Source organism: Protobothrops mucrosquamatus, unplaced genomic scaffold (genome assembly GCF_001527695.2).
Source record: "Protobothrops mucrosquamatus isolate PMUCROS unplaced genomic scaffold, P.Mucros_1.0 scaffold1501, whole genome shotgun sequence".
NCBI lineage: Eukaryota > Metazoa > Chordata > Lepidosauria > Squamata > Viperidae > Protobothrops > Protobothrops mucrosquamatus.
The window spans coordinates 325624-342433 of NW_015387675.1; the positions used below are offsets into that span (position 1 = coordinate 325624).

General features: G+C 44.9%; 1 protein-coding gene across 1 annotated transcript in view; it reads right to left on the reverse strand.

Moving 5' to 3' along the window:
* Positions 1 to 1158: 1158 nt before the first annotated feature.
* The window catches only part of MACO1 (macoilin 1), a 65082-nt gene continuing 49430 nt past the window's right edge, over positions 1159 to 16810 (reverse strand). Inside the window, exons 7-11 of the mRNA XM_015822248.1 lie at positions 14115 to 14273; positions 12184 to 12366; positions 9755 to 9875; positions 6110 to 6284; positions 1159 to 1467 (exon numbers count right to left, since the gene is read on the reverse strand). Coding sequence (XP_015677734.1) covers positions 1265 to 1467; positions 6110 to 6284; positions 9755 to 9875; positions 12184 to 12366; positions 14115 to 14273 — 841 coding nt within the window. The 3' untranslated portion in view covers positions 1159 to 1264. The remainder of the gene's footprint in view (positions 1468 to 6109; positions 6285 to 9754; positions 9876 to 12183; positions 12367 to 14114; positions 14274 to 16810) is intronic.

Genomic DNA, 16810 nt, shown 5'->3' on the forward strand with positions numbered 1-16810 from the left:
TGAAATCTTTGTGCAATTTTGAGTTTCTTTAAAAAAAAAAGATCTTTAAAAAAGAAAAAACCTCCTTGGCACAACGGCTGAGATTTTAGCCCAGCCTCATTGAAATGAAACTATCAAACTCAGGATGATAGAAAGCGTAATTGAAATTTGACTTTAAAAAAACCCCAAAGCAAACCAAAACACCCAAACTGCCCTTTTTTTTTTATCAGCCAGTCGGACAGTCTCTGGAATACCCTATGTTGCACTGCTCTGCTTTTACTACAATACTCCCTCTGTTACTATTCAGCTACAGCATATCCTCATCATCGGAAACACTGTTGGATTTGGTACCCAAAAAACAAACAAAAAGAGATGCAACCGCAGATGACATCCAAATTATGTTCATGACCTGCAGTAGACTCTGTAAAACGAGCTTTACTTTTTTTAGGCTACACGGGAGCAAAACGGGAGTGGGGGGAAGAGAGATAATTGCTAAACTATCAAATTTCCTCTTGACATGTCTTAGTTTCTCAAGGTCCTGCTAGCATTAGCATCTTTCAAGCCATTAACCACCCTGATGGGAATCTTCACACAACTACCAAGAACATGTCATTATCATATGTTTATTGCCTTCTTTCAAGAAAATGATGTCCTTTTATTACACATTTGGCCCTTAGTGGGATAAGCAAATTGATCTCTTGGACATTCTTCCTTCCATTCAACCCCATCTCACCATCCTCTATCAAAGCTTTATTTCACTACAAATCCTTTCGCCATAAGAAACAAAAAACGGACTAAAGAATTTCCATCATTATTCCTTGCCATTTTTAATTTGCCGTTTTGGCTTCATTATATTTAAAAGAAATAAAGGGGGAGAAAGAAGGGTTTAAAATCAAGCAGAGCTATTTTTTTTTTTGTAGTTTCAAGAGGAAACTTTGCAGCAATTCATTTATGCGTGGGTGTCTTGTGTGTGAATTCATTTTTAACTAACAAAGAGAAGCAGAATTTGCTATATGAAAATCGAGAGTTGTGGGTTCTTTTCCCCTTAATGCGTTGGCCAAGAAAAAAAAAAAACAACTGTAAAGTTTTGTGAGTTTTTCTAAAAATTTACAAGAAAAAACTGATGGGCAGTTTGAGTCAAACCTTGGTGTTGGGCCCCCCCACTTCCCTTTATTTTTATTTTTAAACAAGAAATCAGTACAGTCTCACACTATACAAATTTCATCTTGACTGCGAGAGATTTTTCTGTGTGATGCCTTCGGTGCGACAGGTGGAACGTTGGCGCTTACTTCTTCAGGGGTTGGTAAACTGAGGCATTGGGATCAAGTCCAGAAGGGCTGGTCTCCACAAATTTGGAAGAATAGTGTGGAGAAACTGGGCTTAGCGTGCTGGTGGCTGCAGTGTATGTTATGCTGGGCATGACGGCCATCACTTCCGCTATCTTCTGTTTTAGGTCCTTGATTTCCTGATCTTTCTGAATGATCTGCCCTGCAAAAAGGAAAGAAAGAAAAGAAACACTTTAAGACAGGGGTCCCCAACCCCCGGGCCGTGGACCAGCACCAGGCTGCAGCATGCCAGAAACCCGTCCGGGCAAACAAGCGAAGCCCCATCCACGGGGCAGGCACCATGCAAACCCACGCCCCCTCCGGTCCACTGGAAAATCTCTCTCCTTGGAATCGGTCCATGGTGCCCAAAAGGTTGGGGACCAATTGCTTTAAGACACAGGAAGTGTGGGAGAAGAGCAAGTAGAGCTGGAGGCGGAGTTCAACGCGTCATCAGCTTCGAGTCCTTACGTTGCCACAAATGGCCCAGGTCTAGCTCTCCTTGAATTCCGTTGAGCTTTATCTAAGGCCAACTTAGTGCTGACCGTAAGTCGACTAGATTCTTGTGTATAGGCTTGAAATAATAAATCTTCTGTGCTGCAACTTAATGTGTGGTCCCGATGCTTTGTGCCTGACAGGAAGGGCTTTTCATCCGCAGTGTCTACAGCAGTGTTTCTCAACCTTGACAATTTTAAGGCAAGTGGACTTCAACTCCCAGAATTCCACAGCCAGCCAGAATTCCACATGCCTTAAAATTGTCAAGGTTGAGAAACACTGGTCTACAGAGTACAGCCAAAAAAGTCAAGAGAGGAGCAACAGTGTAACTGACACTATATCGGCACACACAACACATCAACAACAGATGGAGATTCAGCTGCATTGTCATCTCTTGAATTTTTTTTTTAACCATACCTTGTAGAAACTCTAGACCAGTGGTGACGAACCTATGGCACACGTGCCAGAGGCGGCACCCAGAGCCCTCTCTGTGGGCACACGCACTGCTACTGCCAGCAGGTCCATTAGGCCGCCGCCGCCACCTGGAGCGGCAGCTCCACCCAGCACAAAGGAGGCAAAGCGGCCAGCTAGTAAGCTTGAGGTGGTAGAGCACCCCCACGCCCAGCAAGCCAAAGGCCACCCCGAGCAGGGAAAGCCAGATCCCCATCGGCACCATGGTCCCCCCAGTCCCAGCTAGGATTGCGTACCTCCTCCCATCTATGCTGGGCTTCCTACTTATCACCCCACGCACCAGAGACCCCCTGGATCTCCCCCAACCGTGCCCAGCCCTCACAGGCATCCCCCCCCATGAGCAACATCGAGGTGGCCGTGCCCACCCCAGCCACGCCCACCGTCTGTCGTGACAACCGCAGGTATGCCCACCCAGTGGGCCACGCCCACCCAATGGGCCAAGCCTCCATGTCCCCCCCTGAGGGCACCACAATGCTGATGCGGTCCTGGCACTTTGCAATAAATAAGTGGGTTTTGGGTTGTGGTTTGGGCACTCCGTCTCTAAAAGGTTCGCCATCACTGGTCTATGGTTAAAAAAAAGTATTATGGTAAAAGGCATGTTAAGGGAGGGTGGAGTTACAGCATCTGAAGGAAAAATAAATATGACAATTCAGGGATCTGAACTGCTATCACTCAAGAAAGACAATTCTTTTGCTAGCTTTGTGCACCCTCTGCTGGATCCAGTGGCAGTTCACAGCACCTGACAAAACTCCAAATGGAAACTGAGAAGGGGAGACTGATTTTGCAAAGGTTTTCGTGTGTGTGTGTGTGTGTGAGAGAGAGAGAGAGAGGGGGGGGGGGAACAGAAAGATTTGCTTCTGCTATCCTGTGAGACCAGTGTACCTTTTATTTCAATGCTAGAAACCTGCACTAAAAATCATTTTCTTAAGGTTTGAAAACACAACAGCCACAGAGTTAGGGATACAATCAGTGGTGGGATTCAAATAGGTGAACAACCGGTTCTCTGTGTGGATGCCACTTCCGGAAGTCCGTTCTGGGCCTGGGCAACAAAAAATTAGCTACCGGTTCTGCCAAAGTGGTGCAAACCGGCTGAATCGCACTACTGGATACAACTCATCTATTTAAGAACAATTTAACATCGTATTTTTCTCTTTTCTCAGCATCCCGTTGTGCTCAGAACATGAGGAATTCCAGCTGTGCCTCTGCTCTTAATTTCTTAACACTGCATTATTTTTTTTTGCAATGTCCACACTCTGAATTGCATTTGAGGATCTAATAAAATTTAATGGCCTGTTTTCTAGCACTGCTTACTGTTATCCTTGGAAAGAAAGAAAAAATCAAGCTTGACAACTTCCTTTTTCTGACCCATGCTTGCACTCTGTCCCCCATCTCACCCCATTATTTTTTTTACTGAACTTACTCAAATAGGTAGGAATAATAGAATAACTCAATAGAATAACAGAGTTGGAAAGGACCTTGGAGGTCTTCTAGTCCAACCCCCTGCTCAGACCCTATATCATTTCAGACAAATGGTTGTCCAATCTCTTCTTAAAAAGGTCCACAACTTCTGGAGACATGTTATTCCACTGGTTAATTGTTCTAACTGTCAGGAAATTTCTCCTTAGTTCTAGGTTGCTTCTCTCCTTGATCAGTTTCCATCCGTTGCTTCTTGTCTTGCCTTCAGGCGCTTTGGAGAATAGCTTGACTCCCTCTTCTTTGGGGCAGCCCCTGAGATATTGGAACACTGCTATTATGTCCCCCCTCATCCTTCTCTTTGTTAAACTAGACATACCCAATTCCAGCAGCCTTTCCTTATATGTTTTAGACTCCAGTCCCCTAATCATCTTTGTTGCTCTTCTCTGGACTCTTTCTAGAGTCTCAACATCTTTTTTACATCGTGGTGACCAAAATTGTTCCACTGTGTTAATTGTTTTCACTGTCAGGAAGTTTCTCCTTAGTTCCAAGTTGCTTCTCTCCTTGATTAGTTTCCATCCATTGCTTCCTGTCCTGCCTTCAGGTGCTTTGGAGAATAAGTTGACCCCTTTCTCTTGAGAATCCCTGCCCTTCTCTTCCTGCTTTTAGGGCCTGTACTTTGATTTAAAGAAAACAATAACAGAAAGCCTCAACTTCCCCACTTAACTGCGTCAACAAAAGAGAGAGAAAACTGTGCTATACAATTATTATTTTGCAATTGAGTTTTGGCTGTGTAGCGTTGGAGAATACGAAGGGCTGCAGAAATGGATTAGGAGGGAGCTCCCTTTGGTTATATTTTTGTCGTTTTTTTATAGCAAAGGATGCTTAATTTGATTAGGATTATCTGGCCATCTCATTTCCCTCCAAAAAACAAAACAAAAACCCTGACATTGCTGGAAAAAGAAAGAAAGACGTTTTGACTTTAGTATTTTCTGTTTAGATAAGTCTGTCGTTACAGAAATGGCTAATATACTAGGTATGTAAAAGTAAAACGTTGAGGCTATATTACTATTTTTATTCTACTGCACTAAAAAAAAGTTGGAAGTTAATGCTTTTTTCTTCTCCCCCCCACTCCACATTTCTTCTTTCCTGTTTATTCCCTTTCCCATTTCCCTGCTGTCTTTATTTTCATTTGTTTTTCATAGTGTGAACATTTAATAATTCTTTTTTTTTTAAAGGAAGTAAAAGAACCCATTTCTGAACCAACTGTCCATACTCTACCCCAGGGGTGGCGAACCTATGGCACGTGTGCCAGAGGCGGCACTCAGAGCCCTCTCTGTGGGCACGCGTGCCGTCGCCCCAGCCCCGCCTACCCCCACGGTCCCCTCCTCACCAGCAGCCCCACCAAGAAGAGTCGCCCCCCGTCGTGGCCCGTGCGGAGCAGCGCAGCCAAGGACATGGCAGCCGGGCAGCAGGTACAAGACTCTGACCCCGCGCCCCGCAGCATCATCTGCTGCGTGGCCGCCATGGTGCTGCAGGGCCGCCTGGGCAATCTGCTGCAGCGGGCCGTGGAGGTGGTAGGTGGCCCTGTGGAGGGGTGGGGGTGGGGAAGAGTGCGGAGGGGCAGGAGGTGGGGTGGAGTAGGCAGGGCAGGGGGCAGAGCAGAGGGGGTGGGGCAGGGGCGGAGCGGTTTTTGGGCACTCAGTGTCTAAAAGGTTCGCCATCCCTGCTCTACCCAGCTTTAACTGCTCTTATGATTTTGGTGCACTTTTATAATGGAAGTTAATTAGCCAGTGAATTATTGTCAGTTTCACCTAAACTCTACATCAGCGCTGGACAGCTATTGAGGCTTGTGAACAGAAAAATGCCACATGACGAAAGAGTTCCCTTTGAGCCAAACACTCAGAAAAACATTAAACAGCAGTCTCAGGTCAGAAAAGATTGCTGTGAGAGTTCTTTATATCCTACGCAATTTCAAAGTTATTTTCAGCAATCAAGAGCCGGAGGGCCATAAGCGCAAGGATCTTTCCTTGCCATTTTTTCCCCAGTGAAAGCTTTCAAGAAATGGGTTTGAAATCACAAGGAAACGCCGTCACGTATCGCACTGTGACAGTCAAAGCTGCGATGGAAGCTCCCACAAGGTTTACAGGTAGTCCTCGTTCAGCGGCTGACTTGTTTAGCAACCGTACACAGTTGTGATGGTGATGAAAATGCTTGTGATTATGACCTTCGCACATCTGGAAAGCAAAGGAAAGCTATAGGAAGACCGTTAAGCACAGTCATGGTTTCACTTTGCGATTGCTTTGCTTAACGGCTGAGTTGCCGGTCCCAATTGCGGTCACCAAATGAGGACTACTTGAACTCTGGGTTCTTACAACGCACCAAAGGCCCCCGAGGTTTACTACCACTCAGCCCAGGGACTCACTTACCTTGAGCTATCTCCAGCTGTCTTTTGGCATCTCCTAACGCAGAGAAGAGGTCCAATTTGATCCTTGTCTCTGCGCTCAGGCTGTTCTCTAAATGCTGCGTCTTATCCTGCATGGCTGAAAGGGCCGACATTAATACCTCTGTATCCTTTTCATTCTCTTTGTATTTCCGCCATTCCTTTCAAAGGAATTAAAGCAGGATTGTTACAAGCACAGTCACTATTATGAGATTCAAGGGAGAGAAAAAAATATGGATGGGGAAGGGGGGGGGAAAGAAACTGGAGCAAACATGTGGCTCTGGTTACTTGGGAATACCCTCTGACTTGTATGTTATTTATTATAATTGGATAAATCCTGAAAAGTTTAATCAGGGTTACAGACTAGATTAGAAAGGTAAACAAAGTCTTGTAAACAAAGTCTACCATTGGCAAAAAAAACAACAACTTCTGTGTAGTCACCAAGAGTTTAGCTGTGCAAACACACTCACATTTAAGCCATGTTTGAATACCAAAGTAATTCTTATGGATTGGAAATGGAAATGTTTAGCTGTCACTAGACAACCTATGATCTATCTGTTGGGTCATTCTTTCAGATATATTTTGTTACTCAAACCCACTACTGCTTTCCTGCCATCAGCTGCAGTCATGGAATCCCCACTGATGCTCTCCTGCTGGCTTCCCCAATGATTTGTGGGAAGGTGTCAGGAAACACTGTAAATGAGGATCATGTGACTGCTGCAGCATGGCAGCAATGCTGAACAGCAACAGCTTGGCAATGTCAAAAGGGCAAGGACTTTCAAAAATTTCATTCCCATGGGAGTAATGGATCCCAGTATTTTGTAAGTTAGTCCATTTGAGGTACCACGGTTGAAAAGGTTTTGCCCAATGATGTACCATTTTGCCCAGTTAAAGGTTATAGACACAAGAGTCTTGGTAGTATATAGATATTATTTCTTTGCCAAGAGCTTTGAAAAGATTGTGATATATCCCTCTAGTTACCACTGAATTTTGAATGCAACATTCTAAATGTTGAATGCAACATTTTGAATGTTGAATGCAATGTTGAAACACCAGAGGTTGGCTTTGGGGCAGGGAAATATATTATCGGTTGAGGCATAAAGGATAATAATTATAGTTCACAAAGCACATATTGACCTGTGTTTCTCAGGCTCCAAGTTAAAGTACAAGCATAAATGTCCATTCTTGTCACCTAAATACCTGGACACCTAGAATGTCTCTGAGAAGACTACATGGTAGAGATAATCAGAATCCTTGATGCGTATTTTCCCCAAAATATTATTCAGATGAATTCTACAGTTAGCATATAAGCATGGTTGGTAATCCTATTCTCCAGAAATGTCTTTAATCTCATTTCAACATACGAGAGCAATTCGGAAATAAACTTCTGCTTGGTTATCAATGACAGACACTCGCAGATACAGAGCTTTTATTATGCACATTAGAAAACTACAACATTACATTACTTTTTGACATCATCGCCATTCAAATTGAGGCACTTCTCATGTCATACAAGGTTTGAAATTCTTTAGTCGCTCGGCGCCAAATATGGGCTATGGGGGGGGGTGATCAAAAACATCCCAACGGAACTGCTTCAAAAGTTCTTGGGGGCGTCTAGTGGTGCGCGAGTGAGCATTATCATGAACCAACAGGACACCAGAAGTGGTGCCATAGAAAATCCCATCAAATGTGAAGATGCCAAAGGAATACTGCTTAGTGAAGTTCATGGAACATGGTTCAACCATCAATTCAGAAGTCTATTGTGAAACGTTACGAAAACTCAGACGAGTCATCCATAACAAGTGTTGGGGCAGACTGATTTCCGGTGTGGTGTTGGTTCACGATAATGCTCACCTGCACACCGCTAGATGCACCCAAGAACTTTTGAAGCAGTTCTGTTGGGATGTTTTTGATCACCCCCCTATAGCCCAGATTTGGCGCTGAGTGACTATTAAGGAATTTCAAAACTTGTAAGACGTTATGACAAGCGCCTCAATTGGAATGGCGATTATGTCGAAAAGTAATGTAATGTTGTACTTTTCTAACGTACATAATAAAAGTTCTGTATCTGTGAGTATCTGTCATTGATAAACAAATGGAGGTTTATTTCCGAATTGCCCTCGTAATTCATGACAGTGGCTATTACTGACTTCCTTCCTATATTGACCCTGGATAATCAACCATCTGTTTGCTTAGCTAATTTGACTAGTTCAACTATGGGACATACAGAGAACTTTCCAAAAATTGAAGATATTTCATTGGAAATTCATATGATGTGTAAGAACTTGCCCAGTTCTTACAACAAAGCTTTTAGTGCAAGATGCCATAAGGGATTTTGTTTCTCAGCCAGCTTGTCACAGATACAGATGCTGAGTGGCCCAAGGTCCCAGCCGGCTTCTGTTCCTAAAGGGGGACTGAAATCTGGCTCTCCCTACCCCTTAATTTTTACACCTTGCTTGCTTCGTCTTCACAGTCCTCAGGAAATAAGGTAAACTGTTAACCTTCCCTCCCTATTCTCCCCTGTAAATGCTGCCTCATCAAAAATGTGAAAGTGCTATAAGGCTTGTAAACCACGGATTCCAAACTCTGAAAATATTTCTAAAAGTTTATTTTTTCTTAAGCACAGTTTACACATTCTTCCACAATTGCGGTGTCAGTTCTATTATGGTGTTCATCCCTTTTGAACCCGCTAAGCCATTGGTGGCGAACCTATGGCACGAGTGCCAGAGGCGGCACTGGGAGCCCTCTCTGTCGGCACACGTGCCGTTGCCCCAGCCTTGCCTCCTCCCGAGACCCCCTCCTCTCCAGCAGCCCCCCTGAAGGAGAGTCGCCCCTGAGCGTGGCCCACACGGAGCAGCGCAGCCAAGGACATGGCAGCCGGGCAGCGTAGACAAGACTCTGCCCTCACACTCCATCATGCAGTTGATGCTGCAGGGCGCGGGCAGAGGGCATGACCGCCATAGGGCTGCTGGGCTGCCTGGGTGATCTGCGGCGGGCCCTGGAGGCGGTGAGTGGTCCTGTGGGTAGGCAGGGCAGGGGATGGGGGGCAGAGTGGGGGCGGAGCAGGGGGCGGGGCCAGTTTTGGGGCACTCGGTCTCTAAAAGGTTCACCATCACTGCGCTAAGTTATCTACTTAGGCAGGATTTACATATTATGATATACCGGGATGTAGCACATTTTGTGAACATAACTTTAGTTTTGGAACGTATTATCGAGAAAACCTTTTGGACTGGATTAATTTTGAAATTAATCAGGGAGAACTTTAAGGAAACCCATTAGATCTCATTTGCAGATTGTTATTACCCAAACAGTGGTACGTGGGTTAAGAAATGCTTCTCAGAAAGCAAATATTCTTGCTGGAAAAGGCATGGAAAAGAAAAAAGTTCAGGTTTTTCAGGTTCAGACACTCTTCCCCAAACTGGCACCTTGCAAGTGTGTTAGGACTACAGCTTCCATCATTCCCAGCATGACCTGTCTATGGGGGATGGAATTGTAGCCTACCTCAAGCTGATTCAGAGTAAGAAAAGAGTAACCCTGGTGTATCTTTCAAACCTTGCAAATGTTTTGCTAAATTTAAAAGAATATTGGCTGAGAGACAGAATCACAGAACATTTTGTTACTTTCTCCTTACCTGAACTTTCATTTCTAGATCTCGTATCTGGTCTTCTTTCACCTTTATATCAATTGTTAGCTTTTTGCACTCTGTCTCCAGGTCTCTGATGCGATTTCGTAATGTCTCAGTGCATTCTCCTCTATCAAACAAAATAATGAGAAAAAGAGAAGAGGGCAAGCTTTCAATCTGGATTTTGGCTAATTTCAGCAGTGTATTAAAACAGCAAGATGTGTGGAAAAAAGGGTGCAATTGTATGAACTCTTTTCATAAAACAGCTGAATAGCGGTGCAAAATAAAACATGATTTGTGCACCATATAACCCTCTGTGAAGTTTGCAGCTGTAGGCTTCCAAAATGAGGTTTTGTTTCCCCCCAAAAAACCCCAGAAACTGCTCTTTGAAGAACAGGAGAAGGAGAACTTTTGCATGTATTAACCTGATGCTTGTAATCTTCCCTTCTCAGTTTAAGATCTGGGATAGAAAATGCTGCAATGGAAGATTCTAAATGTGCACGTGCATCTTTAGTCACGTTTAACACTCCACCAGTGACTGACAAACCTCAGCATACTCTCCCTAGATTCATCCATCTCGTCACTGATAAGAGGGAAAGTTTATAGGTTCTCATCTATCGTAATAAAACATGTTCTGGACTGTTAAACTTCAGACTCTGTAGGGCAGACATGTCAAACACAAGGCCCGGGGGCCGGATGAGGCCCGCAACGTGGTTTCATGTGGCCCGCGAAGCCATCCTGGAAACAGTGAGGGAACGGCCCCCGCTGCCTTGGCCTTGGACCAGGCCGGCCGGGAGCCAATGTACAATTTTGTGGTGGCCATCTATGCTGAAACACATTCAGTCTTAGCTCCACAAGGCCGTCTGGAAACAGCGAGGAACCAGCCCCTGCCACGTCAGCCCCGCCCACCTGGGTTCATGCTGGGGAGGTGTCACCCTTTGTGAGGAATGAAGAAATGCACCATCATCTGGAAGTGGCCAGCAAAGGGCCCTCGCCTACTTCACATATCTGGCTTGATGGGTTCCGGGGGAGGGGTTTCAGCAGGCTCTTCCAGTGAACCATGCCTTGGTGCTTGCCCTGGTCCCACCCCCTTCTGCCAGAGACCCTCAGCTCTGTCCCACTCCTGCCCAGGCCCCCACAGGCACCGTTGACGCCAACGATGTAGAGCTGGCCATGCCCACCCAGTAGGCCACACCCACTCCATCCACGGCCACCCAGTAGGCTGCGCCCACCCTGGCCACACCTACCCGGCCCCCCGAGGACAACCGCAGTGCTGATGCGGCCCTCAATGAAATTGAGTTTGACACCCCTGCTGTAGGGGAAGGACTTTGCATGTTTGGGTGAGAATAACATGCTCTGAGCACGCGAAGGACTAACTTGTCAAAAAGGTCACATCAGCTGAGCTTTACAGGTGGTCCTCAACTTATGACCAGCCACTTATCAACTGTCTGAAGTTCTGATGAACCTCTCCCAAGATGTATGACCCAGTTTCAAAGTTCTGACATCACCCCTCCCTATCGTCATGTGACTACAGTTTGGGCACTTGTCACTGGCAAGTCCCCCAGTCATGTGACTGATTTATGGTATTTGCTTCTGGTTTCTGGCAAAAACCAGCCCGTGGAGAATAATGGGTTCGCTTAAGAATGGGTGCTATATGACTTCCATAATAGTCTTTTTAAGACAGATCCGGTCACATGGTGACATGTTTTACAACTGTCACGACGTACGAACATACTTGCCAGGCACAATTATGATCATAGGTCGAGATCACCTGTACTATTTTATTCCTACAAAGTAGTTTTATTGTCTTGCGGTAGAGACCTTCCCAAATATGAACCCAACATACAGCCTGAAATGCTGTAAGCCAGAATGTTATTTTCTTGGAGTATCATTTTTATATTACGCCATAAGCATTTATACACATCGTATATCAAATACAAATGAATTGCATGAAACAGCACAAAACCTCGCCCCTATATCATGTTAATTGGCTACTTCCTTTGAAAAAGGTTATCGAATTATTATAAAAAGTGAATAAAATCAAATATGATCAAGGCAACTTGCAATTCAGAAACACAGTCATCAATTTTTCAACTATTTAGGTGTTTTTCCTATATATTCATAAGCATATATAACTGGCTAATTTGACCATGACAGGCATGCCTTGAATACTCAAAATGTTAAAGATGGGAATGTTTCTCACCATTACAGTTCCAGCAATTTTTGACAAATTAACAACTCTTTTTTCACCATTTTTTCCTTCCAAATATTTGGGTCTAGAATAGGGATTCCCAATCTTGGCAACTTTAAGAAGCATGGACTTCAATTCCCAGAATTCCCCAGCCAGCTGGGTGGAGAATTCTGGGAGTTGAAGTTCACGGGTCTTAAAGTTGCCAAGTTTGAACAAACACAGGTCTAGAAAAAAAGCAACCAGGTACCTGGTAGCAGCGGCAAACGCAACAGCCCGAGCAGTTGTTGCTTCCTCCAACTTCTTCCTTTTTTTTTCTTCCATCAACTGCTTTTCTACAAAGGTCCGTGCTTCTTGCTCTGCTTTTAGCTTTTTCTCCAATTGGCCAATGGTCTGCTTATCTTTTTGTTTCATTTGTACAGCATTATGTAGTCTGAAAAAAAGGGAGAGAGTTGGTAATATTTGTCTGTAAAATGGGAAGAAAACCCACTCATCCACCCAACCAGCTTTGAATAAGGGGTGCTTTATAAGAGGTCTCCGTTCTCTATGTCCGTGGTGGCGAACCTATGGCACGCGTGCCACAGATGGCATGCAGAGCCCTCTCTGTGGGCACGCACGTCGTCGCCCAAGTCCTAGGCATTCAGCTGGGTTTTATAAAATCTTTTCGCTTTAGGCCTCCGCCGCTGTGTGCAAAAAAAAAAAAAAGGTTCAATCAATCAATCAATTTCAACTTCTCGCGGGAAAAAAAAGATCTCGCAAAGTTGGAATTGATTGATTGAACTTTTTAGTCCCACCCAGTCTGCCGTTACCACCGCGGCCACGCCCACCCAATTAGCCACGCCCACCCAATTGGCCACATCCACCCAATGGGCTACGCCCACACGGCACCCGACGATACATAAGTGGGTTTTGGGTTGCAGTTTGGGCACTCGGTCTCTAAAAGGTTCGCCATCACTGCCCTATGTCTATCTTGAATTACTGACCACTTACAATGTTCTCTTTTGGGCAAAGCAGTCAGAATCTCAAGATACTTTCAACTGACTGAGGTTGAAACGACTAGGGTTCTAATCCTGGCCTGCATTCCTTTTCCAGAGATTTTTTTTTTTAAAAAGAGAGATTTTACATGATGATATGAATGTGATGCTCCTGCTGTGCAAAGATTTCCTCAACTCTGAACACATTCAGAGCCAAAATTCACAGTGCATTTTTCAGGAGAGGATTTGAAAGAATTGCCTAACATAGGGGTGTCAAACTGCTGGCCCGTGGGCCGGTTGCATCATGCTGAGGCCGTGCCCACCCCCAGCCAAGGCATTGCAAAAAAAGTCATGGTATGTCGTGACAGGTCACGTGATGCGGCAAGTTTGACACCCGTGGCCTAACAGTTAAAAGCAAGTCAACAGTGACATCAATGATTTAAAAAGAGAGAAAGTTATCAGCTGGACATATTCAAGCAGAGACTGGACAGCCACTTATCAAGCTGTCAGGAAAGCTTTGGTTCAGACTTCTGCACTGAAGAGGGAACAGCACAAATGGCTTAAAAGTCCTTTCTCACTATAATACTCTTAGGATATTATTATCTACTAGCCACATGTTGCTGTGGCTCAGTCTGGTTAAATGGAAAAGAAGTGTGTTGCTTTTACGTCCAACAGATGGCGCTGTTTTTTAAAAAAAGCATGTTTTACCTCCTTGATTAGTTTCCATCCTTTGCTTCTTGTCCTGCCTTCTGGCGCTTTGGAGAATAGCTTGACTCCCTCTTCTTTGGGGCAGCCCCTGAGATGTTGGAACACTGCTATCATGTCCCCCCTCGTCCTTCTCTTCATTAAACTAGACACACCCAATTCCAGTTCACTGAGAATCAGTTCCTAATTAATATAGCACTCTTATCTCTGAAAGAACTCCCAGGTATTTAGCTCACAGTCCTTCAATACAGAAATTTCAGCCATTAAGCCTTTTAAAGCTGATGCATTAGCTTCCCACTTGAGGACCACGGGGCAGCTAGTGAAACACTAAGTGAGAGACAGCTTTAATCTTTCTGACCAAAATGGAATGAGCCTAAAACCACTTAAATTTGTCAAGATCCAGAGTCTTAAAAATACTTTTGTCCCTCCCCTAGAACAAAAGTGTAAGAGTAAACAAGCGGCAGCATAAAAAAAACCTTAAGAGATAGATGGATAAACTTACTTATTCTGAAGCAGCTCATTTTCCTGTCGGAGTTGCCCAATTTCCGATCGGATCCCCCGCTCTGTGCTAGTCAGAGAACCGATCTGACTGCGCAGTTCTTGTTCAATTTGCCTGCTGGCCTGCAGATCAGCCTTTAACTTCTTGATGTCTTGTTCCAACCTAGCATGGAGAAAACAGAGGTGCCTTTTAGAATATTTACTAATACGAGCTGAGATTTTATCACGTCTTGGCTGTTCAGACTTTTGTAACAGAACTTTCCTTACAAAGTAAAACACAAAAACACTGTGAAGGATAGGCCTGACTTTCTACCATTTTGTCTCTCCCTTTCTTTTTGAACCTTTGACTTAAAATTTTTACTGATATCCACTGGTATGCTAAGTTTCATATATAGCAGTGATGGCGAACCTTTTAGAGACCGAGTGCCCAAAGTGCAACCCAAAACCCACTTATTTATCGCCGGGTGCCAGGTGGGCGTGGCCCACTGGGTGGGTGTGGTTGTGGTCATGGCAGACTGGGTGGATGTGGCCAAGGTGGGCGTGATCACCTCAATGTTGCTCGTGGGGAGGGACGCCTGTGGGGCCCGGGCAGGGTTGGGGGAGATCCAGGGGGTCTCTGGCAGGTGGGGCGGTGGGCAGGAGGCTCGTCCTGTGGGGAGAGGCTAGGCAAGGTGAGGCAGGGCGGGGGTGCCATTGTCACAGGGCAAGGTGAGGCAGGGGCCGGGGCACCTGCTGCCTGACACCCATCGGCCCCTGCACACAGAGGCCAGCGAGCGCATGGGTGCTGGGATGCATCCAGCCACGTGGGACCTTGGCGAGTTAGTGGACGGCTGGTTGAAGAGGGATGGTTGCCATCTCCGGGGCATGGCGAGCGTGCCCACAGAGAGGGCTCCGAGTGCCGCCTCTGGCACATTTGCCATAGGTTCGCCACCACTGATATATAGGTTATACTGCAATGGTACAAAACCATGCTCCTATCACAAAGGAAGTATGTTAAGTAGCAGATTGTAATCTGAGTAACAAAATAGATCATAACTTCCAATAACTGGTAGCATGGATTTTCAACGTGTTGAAGCACGAGAGACATCATGGGTAAAGTGTGTTCTAAAAAGCTTAACACGGTTCTAAAAACACGGACCACTTTGCATCGGGGTCTGACCACAGATTGATCACTTTCTGGTATTCAAGTAGTGCTACATAGCAGAGAGCTTCTGAAGCTGAACTGGAAATGAGTCTGACTACAAGCTTCACATTAAGGGAGACACATGATTACTGATGATTATGTGTCATCAAGTTGGTGTCTTCCTAATGATCAAACAGATGGAACTTCTCTAGGATAGCCTGGCTTTTTAGATTTCTTGGTGGTACACCCACAGCCACTTGATCACAGCGCTGGTTGCCCTCTTCTCTTTCCTTCCACCTTTCCCAGCGCTAAGGACCAAGGGCTGGATTTTTGTATATGCCCAATATATAGTAATTTGAGTAGGTTTGAGAGTCAGGGAGATGACCTTGAGGAAATGGCAAGAATTTTTATATAGGCCAGTGGTGGCGAACCTATGGCACAGGTGCCAGAGGCGGCACTCAGAGCCCTCTCTGTGGGCACGCGCGCCGTCGCCCCAGTCCTAGGCCTTTAGCTGGGTTTTATAAAACCTTTTCGCTTTAGGCCTCTGCCACCGTGTGCAAAAAAAAAAGGTTCAATCAATCGGTCAATTTCAACTTCTCGCGGGGAAAAAAAAGATCTTGCAAAGTTGGAATTGATTGATTGAACTTTTTAGTCCCACCCAGTCTGCCGTTACCACCGCAGCCACGCCCATCCAATGGGCCACACCCACCCGGCACCCGATGATGCATAAGTGGGTTTTGGGTTGCAGTTTGGGCACTTGGTCTCTAAAAGGTTCGCCATCACTGATATAGGCAAAGAGGACTGAAATATTCCTTAATCTTGGAATAAAATATCATATCTGAAAGCAAGCAAGGCAGGCTCCTCCCTGATCCATGGGGATGTAAAACACTATCAAGCTTGCAATTTTTTTTATTTATAGCCTATATCAATACACGTCTAGATTCTTATGGAGTCTGTTATGTATGTCTTGCTTGTAGACTGAACGTGACAATCAAGCTTGTTAACCTGCTCGCATTCTGCATCACAGTTCAGGCATGCACCTGGATAATGCCTTATTAAATGAAGATTTATGAAGTTTAATTCATATTATTTGCACTGGACCCATATCCTGTGTTTGCTCTGTACCTCCTGACTAGGCATGAAATGCCATTCTTTTTCTATTTTCTCTTCTATTGTTCCCCAACAATTAACCGTATGATCTTCTGATTGAAAGTATGCTATGTCAGTCCCTTTCAATTTTCTGGTGCCTAAGATGTCAACGTGTGGTTGAGCTTTCCTTGTTCGTGTTTCTTATGATCCATGTTCCCACTGTAATTTTGTTTTCTCAGTTTCAACTTTCATTTTCCTGCAGGGCAAAATCAGCAACTTCTGAAAGGCTTTAATCAGCTGCATCCTAAACACCATTGTTACACCAAAAGATGCTCAGGTCTTCTTCAGTAGCATGGTAAATTCACAGTGAAGATTAATGCACATTACATTTCTCCCACAAAACTGGACTCCTAATCCAGAGAATGGTTAGAATTTGACTGGGTACACATGATCTTTAAAGTAGGTTCTCCAGTTTCAATAATGTCAAC